The 19143-nt window shown below is 35.4% G+C and overlaps 1 protein-coding gene across 9 annotated transcripts in view; it reads right to left on the reverse strand.

Moving 5' to 3' along the window:
- Positions 1 to 19143, reverse strand: part of PTPRD (protein tyrosine phosphatase receptor type D) — a 380483-nt gene that overhangs the window by 139061 nt on the left and 222279 nt on the right. For 8 of the 9 annotated variants that reach the window (XM_055699500.1, XM_055699499.1, XM_055699498.1 and 5 more), the window contains exons 5-6: positions 3829 to 4017; positions 1 to 16 (exon numbers count right to left, since the gene is read on the reverse strand). The exon at positions 1 to 16 is cut by the window's left edge and continues 95 nt beyond it. In XM_055699500.1, coding sequence (XP_055555475.1) covers positions 1 to 16; positions 3829 to 4017 — 205 coding nt within the window. Of the gene's footprint in view, positions 17 to 1793; positions 2073 to 3828; positions 4018 to 19143 lie in introns of those variants that run through there. The other variant, XM_055699503.1, reaches the window with a different exon arrangement.

The following is a 19143-nucleotide window of genomic DNA, read 5'->3' on the forward strand; positions in this document are numbered from 1 at the left end:
TCAATTTGGAGGGCACCTGTATGAATATAAAATACATTGCCAAAGTGACGGTCAGAGGAGGCTTTTTATATCCATAACAATACACCGCTTAACAATATGAAAAGCTTGTATGCGAAGGTCCATTCAACGTCGGTTCATTTTCTTGCTGAGGTGCACAGACAGAAAATGATGCAATGAAAAAAACAAAGAGATTATTTTTTTCACATCATCAGTGCTAGCGCAGGAAAACAATTTGCATTTGGCAAAAAAAATCCCTCGCTAAACAATACTCTTTCCTAAACCATTAAAATGAAGATGGGTGAGACTGCTTCAAGGAAGAATGGCTTTTGAATAAAACAAAAGAGATTAAGTAGCTGGGTCATTATAATTTTTTAATTTTTATTTCATTGTTTTGATCTATTAACAAAAGTAGCACAAAAGGTGGTACTCGTAAAAAAGGCAGGACAGGCTTCAAGAAATCTTCTGCTGAAGAAAGCCAAAAATGTGCAGCAAGAACAAAAAAGCTGCTTGAAATGAAAAAAAAGAAACTGCATTAGTCATTTATAATTATCAAAATATTTTTTTAAAGAAACAAAACTCCCTTAAGACATGCAGATTGGTAAGAAAAGAAAGACAGTTTTCCACAACTTACAATCTTAAAGTACATTTGCTGAAAAACAAAGAGCAGTTGAATTAGAAGACAAAAAAGTTAAAAAGCATGGTCTATGCCAACAAGGAAGAACCAACCAACCACTGCTGAGGACCACAGAAGGGCCCCCCCCCAAGACACCCATCAAAATCCACAAGTGGGATTAGCAGTGTGGTGTCAGGAAACCCAAGAAAAATACAAAACAAGAATTACAAAAGAAGTAAACAGTTTTGCGAGATATCAAAAACCAACAATACCACATACCACCAAGAATAGTAAGTCATTAACCTTTCATTTCCAAAGCCTGTAGATTAGAAGGTCCAAAAATCCAGAGGCGAGAGAGCTCCAAGAAAAAGAAAACAACAACAACAACAACCAAAAAAAAACAATAAAGGAGAAAAAACATCTGTAATTTTTTTTGGGGGGACACATCATTTTCAACTTTATGAAGTTAAAAGAAAAAAAAAGGATTGAAGAAGAACAAAAATAAAACACTTTTATGAAAGATAAGACAAAAAGAAGATAGTCCATGTTGTCTTCTGCATGTCTGCTACTGTTCTCCAGACCATCTTGGCTTTGGTCCAGGACAAGAACAGCTAAGGAAGAAAAAAAATGATCTTTTTTTTGCTCCAGTTGGGGAAAAAAAAAAAAAAAAGAAAAAAAGAAGGGAAAAAAAAGAAAAAAAAAAGAGAAAAAGAAGAAGAAGAAAAAGAAGAAGAAGAAGAATAAAAAGAAAAAAGAGGGACAAATGGTACGCTGTGACTGGGCTATGGCCAGAAGACCTGGATATGCTTTCTGTGAAGCATATCACAAATCAAATTATCATTTCTTTTTTTTTTTTTTTTTCAATGAACAAACGAAAAAGGGAAAGGAAAAGGGAGTGTGCAGAAAGAAAGGTCACAATATGAGAGTCACTGATCATAACCAAACAGGACAAAGGAAAAATAAAAATAATCAGATGATGGACATTTCTGTGTTTGGGTTTTTTGGTGTGGTTTTTTTTTTCTTTTTTTTTTTTTTAATTTAAAACAAACAAACAAAAAAAAAAAAAACAAAAAACAAAACCAGAAAAAACCCCAACACAAACCAGGACAAAGATGAGAGGGATGAAAGGACAGAAAGAATGAGTAAGATCATTCTGTGAACGTTAGTTCAGCACTCTTACCTCTTATTGGTGTACCACCTGGGTGGATAATATGAATGCAAATAAGATTAGAAAGAAGAAGCATTAGTACGAGAAGAAGGAGGCTAGGGCTTTGGAAGAAGAATCAAATTAGATTTACAGAATTATATAAGGTCTTAAGAGAAACTTGAATTACTATACTGTTAAAACAGGAATAATTAGTATTATCAGGTTATAAAAGCAAGTTGCATTGTACCACAAAGGGCAAAAAGGCTACAATTGGCTGCATTGCCATTCTCAGAGTAGCATCTGCATTCTTAGATGTTTGGTTATATAGGGTTAGATATATATCGAATATGCCTCACATACTTAAAAGAAACTTTACAATACTGTACTTATGACATAGTTTAGGAAAATATTGGAAATTCTATTTAAAAAAATATAAATATATATATCTCTATAAAAAGAGGGTACACTGAAGGCTATCTCAAAACAAACACTGTAGTTTAGGCTGGATTATGGCATTTACTGTTCTACAGGTATGTGATACATGTGTACTGTTTCTTTCAGGCGTTGCTAGGACTGATAAGACAACATTTCTGTGGAGGTGTGCGTGTGCGCCACTATAGGGATCTGGTGACTACACTGACTGTTAGTAAAATGCATGCCATGCATTTTAATAATAATAATAGTAATAATAATGCTAATAATACTACTAATAATACTACTAAAATACTACTAAAATAATCATAATCATAATCATAATCATCATAAAATTCTGAATATGGAAATTAGTGGGGGTGAAGTGCGCTTCAGAACTAAGCACTTACCAATAGATTCTGGAGATTTAAATACGGAGAGAAGAAAGACAGCATAAAAATATTATTATATTCCTTATAATTTGGTACAAAGTTTTCAGTTAAAACTTTATATACTAAATCATCTATGTCACGTGAAAAATTAATTCTTAATTTACATTAACAGAAGGTTAATTTACACAGTTCTGCTGACAACAAGCAAAAAAATTAACAAGACGATTTAACATCACAGGACAGGTCAAAAGCTGAGAATTCTGGGAAGACATGTGATCAAACATCTTTAGATTCTACAACAATATCTACTACAATTGCCAAAGAAAAAAGCTCATTATATCCCAATTATCTTATTTAGGGATAAGCTTTAAGCGTCATAAATTTAGAGGTGTGTTTCTGGTTTGTTTTTTTTTTAATCTAAAGAGAGCAAAAGAATAAACTAGGGCAGAGAGTGAAAGAACTGCTAGGGAGGTGCAAGGGGCAAAGAGAGAGAAAGCAGCAAAAGCTGGATTCTACACCAAAAGCAGACTTCTGTAGATCCAGAAAATGTAGGATTCATAAAGCTTTAGCGTGGGCGCACACTACTGTGGCTAAATGTGTTGGAAAAATGCTCAACCAGCAAAAAAAAAACTTTATTCCACAGATTACCCAAGGATTTGTTTTCTTTTATTTTAAATTCTCTTTTTAAGGTACAATTGTGCATGGGAAAAAGTATTGTGTTTTATGTATTTGTGAGAGGAAAGAAGATGTGTCCAAACTGGCTAATCTTTGGTGGAGTCAAATGTGGAAAAGACAGCACAAAACACATTTTAAATTTTAATTGAAGTGCCTAATGCAGGTTTTGGTTTTGATGAATAAAACCATTGGTACTCCTTGCAATTTCTGAATGAAGTCCAATGTTGAAATAAATTTGTTAAAAAAAAAATAAAAAGGAAAGAAGAAAGAAAGCGGAGAAAATGGATCCATCAAGTACTGCAAAAAGCAGTAAAGAAAAAAATTATCAAAAACTACAGTCACAGCAGTGAGCAATGTGGAGTAAACAGAAGCTGCAAAACACATAGAGACAGACTCTAGAAAAGGCTATGACAACATCACAGACATGGACAACACACTCAGTAACACAGAAAAGAGAGGAAGAGAAATTATTCCCTATAAATAAAAATCAGAAAATTAAAAAAAAAAAAAAAAAAGGAAGAGAAAGAAAAGAAAGAAAAGGTGAGAGAGAACAACTCTGGGCGTTAGTGGAAATAGTAACAAGACCCTACCTGAGCGTAACTGCTTGATGCGGCCGTTGTTGTTGCTTGTGTCAACAGGTAAGAAATCTTTGAACCAAGTTATTTCGGGGTCAGGATTGCCACTGGCTGCACATAGCATGGTAGCTGTACGAGTTCGTTCAACCACCTTCAGCTGTGGGCCCATGTCAATGGTGGGGAAACCTCGGGGAATTTGATCCTCTGCAAAAGAAATGTGTGGTTTGAAGGATTTCACATTGCATAGTAACTCATGAAAACCCCGGTCACCACCCTGCTTAACATCCAAGGGTCTCCTAAGTGCTTGTTTGCAGGGAATTGGTGCCAAAACCAGACCTCCAGGCAGTATTTTTTGTAACTTAGTGATCAAAATGCTGATATAAAATAGAAAGTTCACAAAATAGTGGCTACAAATTTTATACTTCTAGAATGCAGTAAATTGGCAGACCTACTGTATGTAGTGCATAATCATTAGGTTCCCATTATGGTACTTTACAATACTGATGTTGCTCTGCTTGCAAGTCTCCTTATTATTTTACGTGAAAATTTGAATTACCATGCCATTGACAACAGGGAAAACCATATTTCTTTACATGATACAAGTACAAAAGGAAGTATGATCATGCAGTACAGGATTTGGCCAGTGACTTAGGAGACCCAAGTTATATTTCTTGCTTTTATCATTATTACCTATGTGCTATTCATCTTAACTTTTAATGTCCCTGTGCTTCAGTTGTCCATCTGCGATACGGGTATGACAGTGCTTTACTGCTACACAAAAGTGCTGTGAGGATGAATGCATTGTAAAAGCACAAAGCACTGAGAAAACTGAACACCATAGCTACGCAGTTATCAAAGATAAAGTGACAGGACATGCATAATGATCTTGAATAGATACAACTGTGTCAACTAAACCACTCAGATATGGTAAAAAAATCCTACCCAAGTGAAGTTAATAATGGAATATTAGGAAATACTGAACAAGAGCAATTTGCCTTCTTAGGAAAATACATGCTAGTAAGTAACACTGAAAGCACAGTGGGATCATGCAATTTCTAGGAAATCTCGTTAGCATAGGTAAAACAATCTATTTGAACTACATCATCTTGCTCTTCATTTCCACTGAAATGTAAAAAAAAATATTTTTATTGCAAAATAATTCTTATTTCCTTTCAAAAAGGACAAGCAAAAAAAAAAAAAAAGGAGGAGGATCAATACTAACTATAAAACAAGTATTATATGTCTTGATTGGTGGTTACTGACATGCAATATATTAAGGGATAAAATTAACTTAGAAGAAATTGTTCAGTGCCAACTGTCTTTCATGAAAAATGTGTTATATTTTCAAACAATTTCAGGGAAATTTTCAGACTTTTATGAAATATGTGCAGCAAGCAAGTACATCCTATGAATCTTTGCAGTTCCTGGGGTCTGCTGTTGCCCATGAGCTACTTAATTGCTGGCAATAGAAATGCACGTAGATCCTATTCTGGTACAGCATATACAATTCTCCCATAAGTTTGCACCACTGTTCAGAGCTACTATTTCTGCCACTCAGTGGTTAAGTGTCAAACACTTCACTAGCTACAGGCTCTTCCCAAAGAAAGGTAAGTTTCATGTCTGTTTATACACATAAAATCTTTACTTTGGGAGTAACTGACCAAATTTGACTTGCGACACAGAACACGTTTTTTATGACCTGACCTTTCCTTTCCTACTTGGCTTACACAGAAAACCCTGGAGTCCCTTTTGCAAACATGTAAGTGTACAACAAAGATAATCTATTTTGAATACTAACAGAATGGAGTAGTAAAGAGCTTTCCTTTCTTGCTTTTAATAAGGGTAATTAAATTCTATCCAAACCCCTTATGCATAGAATCTCTCTGAATGAATGCTCTTCATGAAATTTTCATGAGAAACATCACAATGTAACAGATTCAAATAGCCAGAACTGTTATATTTTTGACAGTTGTGGCTTGTTTCCAATCTGGCTCTCAGGTATTTGGCAATAAAACCCAATATTCAACATCAAACGGACCAGCAAAATAAGAAATTTGCAATTGGAATGCCTATTACAGTGGATTCAGTTTTTAAGATGTTACTAGATTTTTTTTCTCTCTACTAGTGATTTGTACAAAACTGTCTTTACAATTTGATGATACCAAGTTTGACAGATCATCAAACACTCTATGCAAGATCAGGGAGCAACTGTCTCTCAGCCATAGTAAGAGAAAAGTAATTGTTAAAAATTTTTGATACCATGTCTGCTGTACAGTTTCACATGAGGTAAAAAGAAAAATATTTTTTACTGGTCATTCATATGCTCATTAGGCTCTAAACCATAGTATATACTACTGTTCCCTATTAATGTTCAGTTCTAGTGAATTAGCTTCCGATTCATCAACAATTTAAATCAGACTTGACCTTCTCAAAGCTGTTTGGTACTGTCATTTTGAGAGGCCATTAAAGGGCAGATTTCTCTGTCCTTGTGCTTCATAAGTCACACATGTAATACATATTTTGTTTAGGATGACAGATACAAGAGATTTAGAAGTAGAGAACATTCTTTGAATTTGTTAGGTGTCTTAACAGCAATGCATTCCATTACTGGCATTAAGAGAACGCCTTTAGTACTATGCCAGTGTAACTTCCAGTTGCTGGAAGAGCTCTACAAAAGTTATTTTTCACTGAATGCATGATCTGAACAACACAGAGAGGCAATTACAAAAAGTGGTTACCACATGAACCCTTAAGAGAGAATAATATGAAAAGGCCTTCCCTTCTCTTGTTTCCTACCATGTTTGTTATTAATATTTCTAAACTGTCACTCCATATATTCTATTTTTTTGACATTGCTCATCTCTAAAAAATTTCCTTGAGATCATGCCTCTGCTGCCATTTTTGTCAAAGTGGTTATTACTTCCCTTCCAAGCAACATATATGGAGAAAGCACATAAACTTCTACACTCAGATTTCACTATAAGTATACCTAAAGACATTGCTCAGCACATGATTTTACATGTTGCTGCACCTGTCTTAGAGGTGAGCAAGCCCTCACAAATGCAACAGCATTTAGAACAGAGACTCAAGCTCAGCTTTTATGTGTAAACAGTAGTTGATGGAGTGGTACCTTGAAAATACCAACAAGTTCAATTTTGTTTTATCAAAAAGAAACCATACTTACCCTTAAGAGTATCTACAGAAAGAAAAAATCCCAACCCACCACCAAACCTCTGAACATAGCTGTGCCACAACTACATATCACAAACATACTTTAACTGTGTTTACTCTTATCTTGAAAGAAAGAAGTGTGCTGTTGCAGTCTCTCTTTTTAAATGACATAATTATTTCATAAGATTTCAGGACCTTCCAAAGCTATGTCTGAAGGTATACTGTCAAGCCAATGTATATAAAAGAGCTGGATCCGAAGGACGAAGATGATTTCACTCAAATCCAGTACAATGGATTTGACTCATGATAAGCCTGCCCAGGTGTACAACACAGCTAAACAAAAAGAAAAACAGTGATCTTCATCCTGTATTTGCAACACACTTTCTTAACATTTTGACTACTTTCCCTGTAAAAACCTACTTTCAGATCATGTCTACGCTCTGCTGGCAACAAGAAGAGTGGCAGCTTTGTTTTAAAAACAGATTGGGTCTTAAGAGTCTTACATTCTTCATAGCTACCTTACAGAATCACGTTGGCAATCAGCATGATGTTTTATTAAGAAAGACAGAATCATGCGAATATTTTTCTCAGTTATAGTACATTATGACAATATTACTATGATATGGATATGAAGAGCAAATGAAAAGTACCTAAGCAAATTGTGATGACTTCAGTTGTGGGTTATGGAGTATAAAGGCAAGATAATAGCACTGGGTCCAGGACTGGACAGCTGACATGAACACTGGGTAGTATTTCTGTTAAGAATTTTCTTCCAGATTAACTATTTGCACCATCAAAACACCCATCTTACAGAATATCCAGTATTAACTTGTAGTTAAATCTGTGTAATCTGCCTAACTAAAATACATACTCCGTGTATCACTGTTCCTTTTAAAAAATATTGCCCTATGTGAACCAATTATTCTTGTGGAAATGGAAGGTGGTTCTCCATTCTATTCAGGAAGAACAAAAAAAATATCTGTTTCAAGATTCACTGATAGCTTTGCCACAGGCTAATTTTAGTCATTCTGTAGCTCACAGAATAAAACTGCACACATGGAGTATTCCCAGAATACACGATAGATACTGAAGATAAACTGCCACAATAAAGTTTATTATTTCAAACAACGGTGTAAATAAAGCTTTTATTTTCACTATTCCAGATGGCAGCAGCATATAATTTGCACTGTTTTGACATCATGACTGTATTATTCAAAATCATTCTTCCTGCAACTGAACTGAATGCAGGATTGAGAACAGTAAAACCAAAGTGAGTAGGGGAGAGAGTAAGATCAACGTTTTGCAGCAAATTGTTGGTATTCTGTACTATTATTGAAGAAATACGTATATAAATAATTTAAAAATAAAACCAAAGCTATTTCTAACTATACATAAAAGGCTAATTTAGATTTTTAAAAAATAAAGGCTCAGAAAAGTGCTAGTTAATAAACATTATTCCTATTGAATTTTTTTACAAGGTAAATTTTGCCAGAAAAATAATTACGAACACACAGTAAGTTCTTTTCCCAGGGTCCTTTGTTCAAAGCTGCTACATACAGATGGATACTTTTACTTAGTGGTGCTCTAAGTCAGTAAAGGAGGGTAACATCTACACTGTAAGAATAGATCTAGGTATGTGTGGAGATTTCTCTATAACTTCATGCTATTATATCACACAAGGAAAGGGAATTAGACATTGATATGATCATCAGAGACTCACTAACATTTGGTAAATATTCAATAAGAGAACATCTGCTCCTACTAACCAATAAAACATACGCATTAGAAAATATTCTTCATATATTGAAGAGATGTGCAAAGCACTTTTGATGCAAAAGAAAACAAATTTGTTTAGTAGCTCTGTATGCAATTACCCTGCAAATTGCAAAGTAATGTCTATACAACAGAACATAGAGCCACTTAAACTGAATTATCATTTGTATGAATGTTGAAGCAGCAATTTCACATTGCATTAAGTCAGTTAATATTCATAGTTATTAGCATTTAGCCTTAAATAAGTTCTGTTTTAAGAAATGAGTGCATTGAGCCTTTGAAATTAGGTATCTTCATAAGGACATGAAAATGAAAAAAAGAACTTGCACCTTTTGGCAATTCTCAAAATCTGCTAAATTAAAGACTGTGCATAGCAAGCTCTTTCCAAAGTGACCTCTCTTACTCACGTGAACAGTGAAATACCTCTCATTCTCCTTTAACAATTAGATGCTGGATGAAAAGAGTAAACACTTGGAGAGTTATCACTTATATGAAAACATAAGCCTTCAAAATAAGGGTTTATTCCCACATTTGCACTCCAGCACTGTAGTAGCTTACAGCAATACGTATTATCTGAACATCATACTCCCAAATTCAGTTATGACAGAACTTCTTGATGTCTGTTCTGCTTACTGGGAATGGAAATGGAAATACAAAGGGCCATGTTCTAATAAACCCCCAAAACCACACAAGAAAAAAACACCAAAAAAAAACCCAACCCCAAACAAACAAACCCACAAAAAATAAAACCACATTACCCCAATCAGCAGGGAATCCAAGAGTCCCTGCCAGATGTCCCTTCTGTAACATAAGGAGAGGACTCAGCTAGAGTTATGGGAATGAAACAAAGGCAGAGAAGTTGATGTGGTGTTTTAAGTGCAGGGTATCATATATATTGAGGAAAGGAAACAGTAAACTTCTGAAGTGGAGGAGAACACAGCATCCCACATATTTCCACATGCAAATGTTCATAAGCATGAAACTATGTATTTTGCACGGGTGAATAAAAGACAAGAGGACAGCAAAGGGCAGCGATATAAATTTCTGTGATTATCATTTCTAATTTGAGGCTTAGTTTCCAGACAGGGTTAGGATTTAGATAATACTAAGTCAGGGTTAAACTGGGGCTTGCCAAGAATCAGGATTAGGAAAACACATGATTGCTTTATCTAGTCAATATTTTTAACATACCAATAGCTGTGTTTTTACATCCTCCTTTCTTTAATTTGAAAAATAAAGGGGAAAGAGTAACAGTAGTGCAGCGATGTCAGTCTTTGCTTTAAGCTTTGATTTTTCACATCACACACAGTTTTATGGTGCAGTAAATAGTAAGATCAGCAGCAGGTTCATATGTACACCAGAGATCACTTCTCATATTAGTAGTCTGAATGTAGAGATTGGTCCAGAAAACATAACAGCATCATTTTATTTTTCTCCCCACTTCCTTCTCTCCATTAATATTCCATGTTAAAATATTAAGATTAGTAAATATATATGACACTTTTTATAAGTGATTACCACATATTCATTCTTAGGTATAAAGAAAGAAATCATCACAATAAATTTGTAACATACTAATTCAAACTGAGAAGGAGGCATAAGCATCTTGGTTTTGCTAGACCAAAGAGGACATGAGAGAAAAAGTGAACAATCTGGCAAAGGAGTTGTCAGACCATACAGTTCTCCGCCCCCTCCTTCCTCCCCATTTGCACTACATGTCCAAACCTGTGCCTAAACCTAAAGGAGTGAAATGCTGCCTAAGACAGTCAAATGAACTCAGCTAGTGATCATGGCCACTTCTGTTACTTATGTTATGCAGCTTTCACTGAGTGTTTCCTCCAGGCCATAATCTTACTAAGTACTTTTTAACGTAGCCTGCAAACTCTGCAGCCCAAACTGACAACTATAAACTATACTAACTGCATTAATGTCAAAGCTGCAAATTTAAAGGCCCTGACAAAGGAACTGTAGTGGCAAACACATCAATTTTGTTTAAGTCTTGTTTTCAAAGGGGAATAATAGCGTATTTTTTTTAATTCTAGATCAGCATCAAATTACTGCATTTTAGAAAGAGAAAGGGAAGCATTTTCACTTTGATAAGTGGGTGGATATGTGACCCGCAAGGACTTCAGTTTGGTCCCTTAGAAGAAGGAAATGAGTAAAAGTGCTGAAGCTTTATCACTCAAGTTTTGTACAAAGATGCTGGGGTCAGGACTTTAAAAGCACTTTTGGTGCAGTGAATTAAACTGTAAGTTATTCAAGGTAGAGGCTATGCATTCCAACTGTATTTTATGATGTTTAGTACAACAATGCACACATACAGATGCAGCAATTTGGATGTTATTGCAGTATTTCAATAAATAGCAAACAATGATGAATAACAAACAATAAAAGTGCTATTATTGCTGAAAAGAAAAAAAGAAGATAAATGTTAAAACAGAAAATGGATTCTGGAAAAATGCGGTTGAAGAGACTATCCCTCAAAAGTCAGTATTACTGAGTATTGCACTAACATTAACAGTAGAAAATATGCAAAGTTTTGCTACATCTAATACAGCATCCACCTTTTATTTGTCTGAAGAGCCTGCTTAAAGCATTCATAACACTTACATGACTACAGACAGGTGACTGTAAAAATATAACAGATACAGCAGCTTCCAATTTTTGTGGTTTGATTTTTTTTTAAGTCTTTACACCACTATGAATGCATGTCTCTCAATTAAGAAAATGCTGGATGAGACAAGGAAGATGTAAGACAACAAAGCAAAGCCTTATATCATGTACCTCTAATATTCATAAGCAAAAGACAGCTGGCAAATGTTAAAACACATGTCATCTTTGAACCTGTATGAATCTTTAACAGAAGTGAGAAAGTGAGTGGATGCTGAGGTTCTTCCCTGGTGGCCTGGCTACGGAGGGAACAGGTATACTCTAGACTTCACTCTTCACCTTTCTTAATATGAGGGAGGTATCCCTCTCACCTCTTGTGCCCACATAGGCACCACTCCCTCTCTCACAGATATTGAGAAAACGCCTAGGGATCTGTTAGCAGGGAAGGACAGGAGTAGGAGAAAAGAAGAAATTATTTTTTTCTTCTTGGGGTGAGTTTCACCACTTAAGTCAAAAAAGCTCAGGAAGTGTCCAGAGAAGGAAGTTGGAGGGTACTTTCTTCTGGGGGAAACCCAGCCATTAACTTCTGTTCTTGAAGAATACAGAAGCACTTCCTTTGTAGCAGTGGACACACATTGCTTAAAATTGCTTAAAAGCCAGCTTTCTTACAGTTCTGTGCCCAAGCTCACTAATTAGTGCTGTGTGATAAATATCCTTTAATGATTATGGACTTACACAGCACAACATGTGGATAAAGACTTTTACATAGCAACATAGAAATATTACTATTTAGAAAGCCTAAGGCTGCCACACTCCAAAGTTTTCATCCCAGAAAGATTCAGAGGTACATGATGTCCCAAACACAGTTTTGCTATGGATTATTATGCCCCCCAAAACCAACGTCAGAACTGGCTGTTACCTGAGACTTTGACTTCTACCAGAAATTTTGCTGCTGCTCTAAACTGAAGTAAATGGGACTAGTCTGGGATTTACCATGTTTTGTGTTATTATAGGAAGCACTGTTTTCACAGGTGATAGGTAAGTCTGTACTCTGAGATACTGTGTGGGAGAAAACACTTAACATGCCATCATGCTTTCTAGCACAATGGAGACCTGCCCGTGAAGCCAGTACAGAGGGCCTGGTGATGCTAGGCAGCTCTCATTCGGATCTGCTGAGTGCTGGCACTTGCACCCCTCCAAAGCATTTTTCACAATAATAATCACATGGCCTTGAAGAAGCTATTGTGAACAGTTGTTAACTGAACTAAGAAAACACAAACAGGCATTCTGGAGGGCTGAAGGAGAGAGATGTACTTTAAACATGACACTTTCATATTTGTCTAGCAACTGCAGCTAGTATTTATCGTGGAACTGTAAATGAGGAATAGCATGGGGATACATTCATTAGATGCTGAACATAGACAAAAATGGATTTACTCTTGCTGCAATTTAGCCAACTAATTATACCACAAGTTATATTTTAATATGAAATAGGATCTTGGCTTGGCATAGGAGCACAGGATGTTAAAAAGTGTTTTTTAAAGACTGTTTCATATGCTGAGCTCAGGGTTCACACCTGTAAACACACTGAAATTATTTTAACTAATTATGCAATTAAGTGCTACTTCTAAAAAAACCATACCACAATAAAAATCTTTGATGTGCAGTGTAAACTGAAATTTATTACAATCTACAGTCTGAGTGAGTATCTCCAAATTATAAATAAAAAAGTCATCAATAACATTTGTGAGCATTTGCTTACAAAGTATTAAATTGATTTTATATGGAGTATAGGCAAGCTTTTTTTTTTCAGTTCCCTCTTAAGATAATTTTCTCACATATTTTGGTATGACTTATCAAATAATGATCCTAAAAATGCAAGATGCACTTTCTAGAAAAAAAGAGGAGGGAAGGGTTGTGGTTTTTGTTTTGGTTTTGTTTTGGTTTGGTTTTTTTTTTTGAAAAAAAGTATTGCAAATGAAAATGATAATTTGTTAACACAGATACAGCAATGTTTCAGTTCCCGTGAAATACTATACTAGCGTGGACATAAAGAAGTAGCTAGAAGTCACAGGCCTAAACTAGTGCTGGGATAATGTTTGAACAGTCCTGTGTGATTGCCAGAAGGCCAAGGGAGTCATGATGTCAGGTGGGTTAGAGGTGTGCGGATGAGGGAAGCACATCTGAGAAGGAATAGAAAGAAAGATTCATGTTGTGACATTTATTTGGAAATTCATTATAAAATGTCCTGTGAAAAACAGTTAATGAAGTCAAACAGCTGTGGAGAGCCAGTTCCTCCCTTTAAACAGACTAAGCTTAGCATAGCATGAGAGCCAGTTCCTCCCTTTAAACAGACTAAGCTTAGCATAGCATTGTATGTGTCAAGTACATAAAAAATCAGCATAAACAAAAAAAAAAAACAAAACAACTCCATGCCAACTCTATGGACAGACCTAACACATGACAAGTTGCATGAAGAAGGTATAAATTAAGAAAACAAAATGCTTGAAAATAAAAAGATGTGAATTTGTCCAGTAGTGAATTGCCACTCAGTGAGAGGCCCTATGCCACATAAGCAACATGAACAATTGACAGAGTTCCAGGGTTGTGTCTGATTTCAAAAAAGGAACTGTTTATCCTTGGATTTATCAGTAATAACAGCTGTCATCCATTCTATAACTAAATACAAAATCCACGTCTTTTAGAGAAAAGAGATTGAACTAATTTTTCCTGTAGGCTGGAGAGGTAGGCATGAAAGCTATTATATGCACTCTTTAGAAGCAACTGGGAGAAGGTCACATGCTATAGTAATAGAGAAATAATTTCTGCCACTATAGGAATATATAGCAGTAAGTCTCAGACTACACAACAGTATTTCAGTATTTTTTTGTACCTCAAGAAAATGGAAAGATCAATCTTTGCGTGCTAAAGATCTTTCTGCTTTTATTTTATTAAGTCATACGACTTTGGATAACTGCTAGCTACATCATAAGCTTTTCCGAGTATGAACTGAAAGGTAAGAGATTATAAAAAGAAGGGTTGGCTGTTTTTTACTTTTCAGTAACTTCCAACTCCTTTGGCACAAGAGGAAATCATCTCGTTAATATACAGCTAGCTTTTTTGGGGGGTGCTTTTGCTTTAAATGCTGTGCTTCTGGAAAAGGTTTGTCTAAACTGTTATTCCTGATGTATGAAAACCTTTCTGAAGGTTATTTTAACCTTTAATGTGACACATTTAAGCTTCATAATATTAGAGAACCTGGTACAGGTACGGTGTCCATGAACACTGTCATCTTCAAAATCCTACCTGAACTTCTTACTCTCCTTTAAACAACCACAAACATGCCACCCTGAAAGAGCACCATCAAGACCTGAAAAAAACCTTTCTCTTGAGTTTTGGCCTTAAAAATTTCTACAAAGAGAAAATTATTTTTTTAATTATTTATTTATCATGTTTTGTAAACCACATATGTCAAAATTTTCACAGGTAAAAATTCATGTTCACATTACTATAGGACCTTTTTGATATTTAGTAGCTGGGTGTGCACAAAAGTCAGTATCGTGGAGATGATGGCTGCAGAAACATTTCCACAAAGATCTTGCCTGAACACATTGGAAATCTTCCATACAAAAATGTCTGAAGATTCTTAGAAACTATTTGCAAGTATGTGGCAAACTTCCACATCTTTGTTGCTCTGCCTGTGATCATCTTTACCAGCTCATACAGCAAGTAGGATGACAGGAACTACTGATATTAAGTCTTTAAAAGAAAAAAACATGCCACGTGATCTCCTGCTGAAGTCTTAAACTAACAGCAAGCACTCTAAGTGTTTCCACCAGTTTTAAATGAACTTACAGAAACCACCCTTCTCACAACAAAATCTAAAAAACAAATAATAAAATAAATTTATGATTATTACAGGTAGTATTATTCATTATTTTGTCCATAAATTTAGACAGAAGGTCTTTTCTTCCACAAAAGGAGATAAAAAGACCTTAAAAAATACCTCACCTTAGTCTCAATGAAAAGCAAGTATGAATTCAACTATCAGCTCTAAGTCATTGTGTCCTGTTTCAAACTTAATGCAGGACACCAGAAACAATTATCAAGGGTTTAAATGTCAGGATACATCAGCTGCAAACTGGAAAACTCTTTTTCTAATGATTCTAAATCAGGGAAAAGTATATATCCAGTATCTTGCCACAAAATATGTAGTAATTCTAAATAAACTTATGCAAAACACATGCAAGACCGAGTAACTTAGTGTAAATTACGTGATTTCTTCTGAGTATGCAAGATCAATGTAATGATTTAACCCCAGCCAGCACGTACCCCACAGATGCCTGCTTCCTCACTCTGCCACCACCCCATGGGTTGAGACGAGAACAGTTTAATAACTGAAATAAAGTAATAATAATAACAAGAACAAGAATAGTAATTGTAATGAGGAAGAGAGGGAGAGAGACGAATAAAACCTAAGTGAAAATAAACCCCAAGTGATGCACAATGCAATTGTTCACCACCCTCCGACTGATGCCCAGTCAGTCCCCGAGCAGCAACTGGCAGGCCCCAGCCAACCCCCCTCAGTTTCCATGCTAAGCACAATGTCCCATGGTATGGATTATCCCTTTGGCTAGTTTGGGTCAGCTGTCCTGGCTGTGTCCCCTCCCGATTTCTTGTGCATTTCCTTGTTGGCAGAGCGTGAGAGACTTTAAAAGTCCTTGACTTAGAGTAAGCACTACTTAGTAATGCCTAAAAAATCAGTGTGTTATCAACACTATACTCATACTAAATCCAAAACACATCACTGTACCAGCTACTAAGAATTAAAGCCGAAACCAGGACAACTAGCTATAGAAGCTTTCAAAGATCTCTGTTCTGTCTTTTGAACTCCTAGGCAAAAGTTCTTTTCAATAAATGAAAATAATTTTAATAGTTATTATTTATGTAACATGATTTTGCAAAGCACTTCACAAAGCAGACTCACCCATTTTAGTGAAAACCAGGTATATTTACATGTCTATAGCTCTATATAATTAGATTTTTCAAATTTCACATTTTATCCCTTTTTTTTTTTACTGTATTTAGTTTTATCATATCACAGTAAGAGCATTCACAGTATTTCTGAATCTAAAAAGCACCTGCTCCAAACATTTTTCATAATAAACCCACTGCACATTAAGAAAAATATCTTTCCAAGTCAGTTTTGCATCATTCTGTGACATCGTCTGAAAAAATTCTGAAACAAACAGTATTGTTTCACATTTCTTAAGCCTAAGCAGTCTGTTCCAAATAATCACATGCAAATTTTTTCTTGATTGGCTGCCAATGGATTCAAAACTTTTTCATTACATAATTTATCTAACTTAAAGCAAATGAGTAGTCTCATTGAGAAAACTGACTGTAACGGAACTATTTATATACTTAAGTATGTTGCTGAGGCAACTGTTACATTTTTTAAATTAATTGTCATTTTACTTCATAGGTTATTTCATATCATGCTTTCTTCCTTCTCCAAAAGTAAATTTGCAAATTTTCCCCCACACATGAAAAATATTACATTCTTTTTGTCTCTAAGTGAAATCAACTTGTATGCATATCACTTATCTGCCTGAAGATTCATAAAGCACTGTTTAGATTTTATGGTTAATACCATAGATTTTAGACATGCATCATGAAGAACACTTCATTTCACTGTGGTATTCGTGCTAGCTCTTATGTGAAGAAGATACAGCCTTGCGGAGAAATAAATGATTATTTTTTAATACCATGGGAAGAACAAGGAAGCCATTTAACGTATGTTCATATCACTACCCATCAAGCTTCTTAGGACCTGAACAAGTAGCCATTTCATGCAAGCAACACTGAAAATTAGTCACTAGAAAATCAAGTTAAAAAAGCAAAAGATAATTTTCAAGTTGATTTTTGGCAGTGCAGGTGGACTAACATGCACGTGTGCAAACCCTGATTAAAAGAACTATTGGATTTTATTAACATTCATGGTTAATAACTTTTTTTTTTTTTTAGATCACTATAGTATGCTAAGACAAACAGCACTGAGGTTTTATCACTATACCAAATTCATCTGCTGAGAATTAGCTGAATGGTAAAATTAGCTCTTACTACCACCACTTGCTTTAGCAGCTACACCTTAGTTGGATTACCTTTGTTCTTTAGAGGTTATAAGATTGAAAGTTCACAGCTGGATGTTGTAGGGAAGTAGGTAAGCAACTACATTCTCAGTCAGTATGAGATACTAGTTTAAGCATTATTACAATAAAACACAAATGGTTTCCATTCTTCTCTTGATGTGCACATAATATTTATTAACTTTAATAGGAGTTACAGAAGTGCATCAAAAGAAGAGATGCTATACCTAGCATTCATTTTTAACACATGAAAACAGTACTACACCTGTCTGTATGAAACCCTCACACAAAATCTCTATAAATTATTACCTGTATTGATAGTATTAAGAGTATTAAAACTGAGACTTTCATTTTATATTGATTTTATTTTATCATGCCCTTAGTGTTTTAAATGATTTCTGTTCCATCTGTCTATAAATTTATTTTCTTATAGTACAGTTCTGTTCCACTTTTCCATGTATTTCTCTACAGTGTAACAAGTTACCTTTATTTCTGTGAGACTATGGAGATGAATGCTTTGAAGATACTGTGTTTTATACTTTGGTCTCCTTGATATTTTCACTCTGGAGATAAGTACCTTTTAGAACCCTTTTTCCTTCCCCCTCCCCCCTTCCCAATTTTCTTTCAGCAGAGTCTTTCAGTCAGTGCTTAGTCTTCTGTTCAAAACTGCCTCCCCAGAGAGTTGTAACTACTTGTCAGTCTTCCAAAAGCAAAACTGAGAATTTACTCCCTTTGTTTTAGCTACAAAGTTAACTCTTTGTTCCCCTCCTGTTGCCATACAAAAATTTCACCTGAAATTGCTGGTGCTCTCAACTTTAGTTACTTGCCTATAGTCTTGGTGGCTCTAATGCTTTTTAGTTTCAGAGGGTGTCTCTTGAGGGCAGTTCAGTTCAACCAGTGCAGTTCACCTCCCATCCAAGTTCAGAGAGCTGGCATATACTTTCTGCCAGTGTGTTGTGGTGAAGGGTTTGCTGTTGGGGCGTGCACTGTCCGAGGTCAGCACCAGAGGAGATTAAGATTTAGGATTTTACTGGGTGTTACAAAGTTCTGGTGGGGACAGATCACTTTATATGCAAGACAACAGCTCTCCCAGTTTTGGTATTGCTTTAATGTGTCAGACAATTACTTGCAGCACTGAATACTGTAAGGCAAATGATTGAGATTTGGTGGCACCACCACTATTCCTGACTGTGACAATTTACTTTTCCATTTCCTAGCCTAGTGTTTATGATGAAGCTTGCACCTCTGAAGCTGTTTAAGAGATGTTTGTGTGTGTCCTGCCTTGTAAGATGTAGGTACAGAAAACAATTACAATGACTCACATGCTTTCTGCCTTTTCCAAGATGTTCTTCATGTGCAAAGGGACAGATACATTCACAATTTGGTGGGAAAAAGATAATGGTGTGTGCTAACCTTCTACAATATAAAGGGTAAAAGACTGTGGTAAAAATCCCACAATTAAGAGGACACAATTCTGAAAGAAGAACTGATAAAGATGCAACATTTGCAATGTGACTCTGCATGTGAAATACTTGTTCTCAAACTCAAACCAGCCTAATGATCACATCTGCATGCAAACTCCAAAATTTAAATGTGATGAAGACATATGTGGCACTTAAAAACTGAA

Source organism: Falco cherrug, chromosome Z, assembly GCF_023634085.1.
Source record: "Falco cherrug isolate bFalChe1 chromosome Z, bFalChe1.pri, whole genome shotgun sequence".
Classification (NCBI taxonomy): Eukaryota; Metazoa; Chordata; class Aves; order Falconiformes; family Falconidae; genus Falco; species Falco cherrug.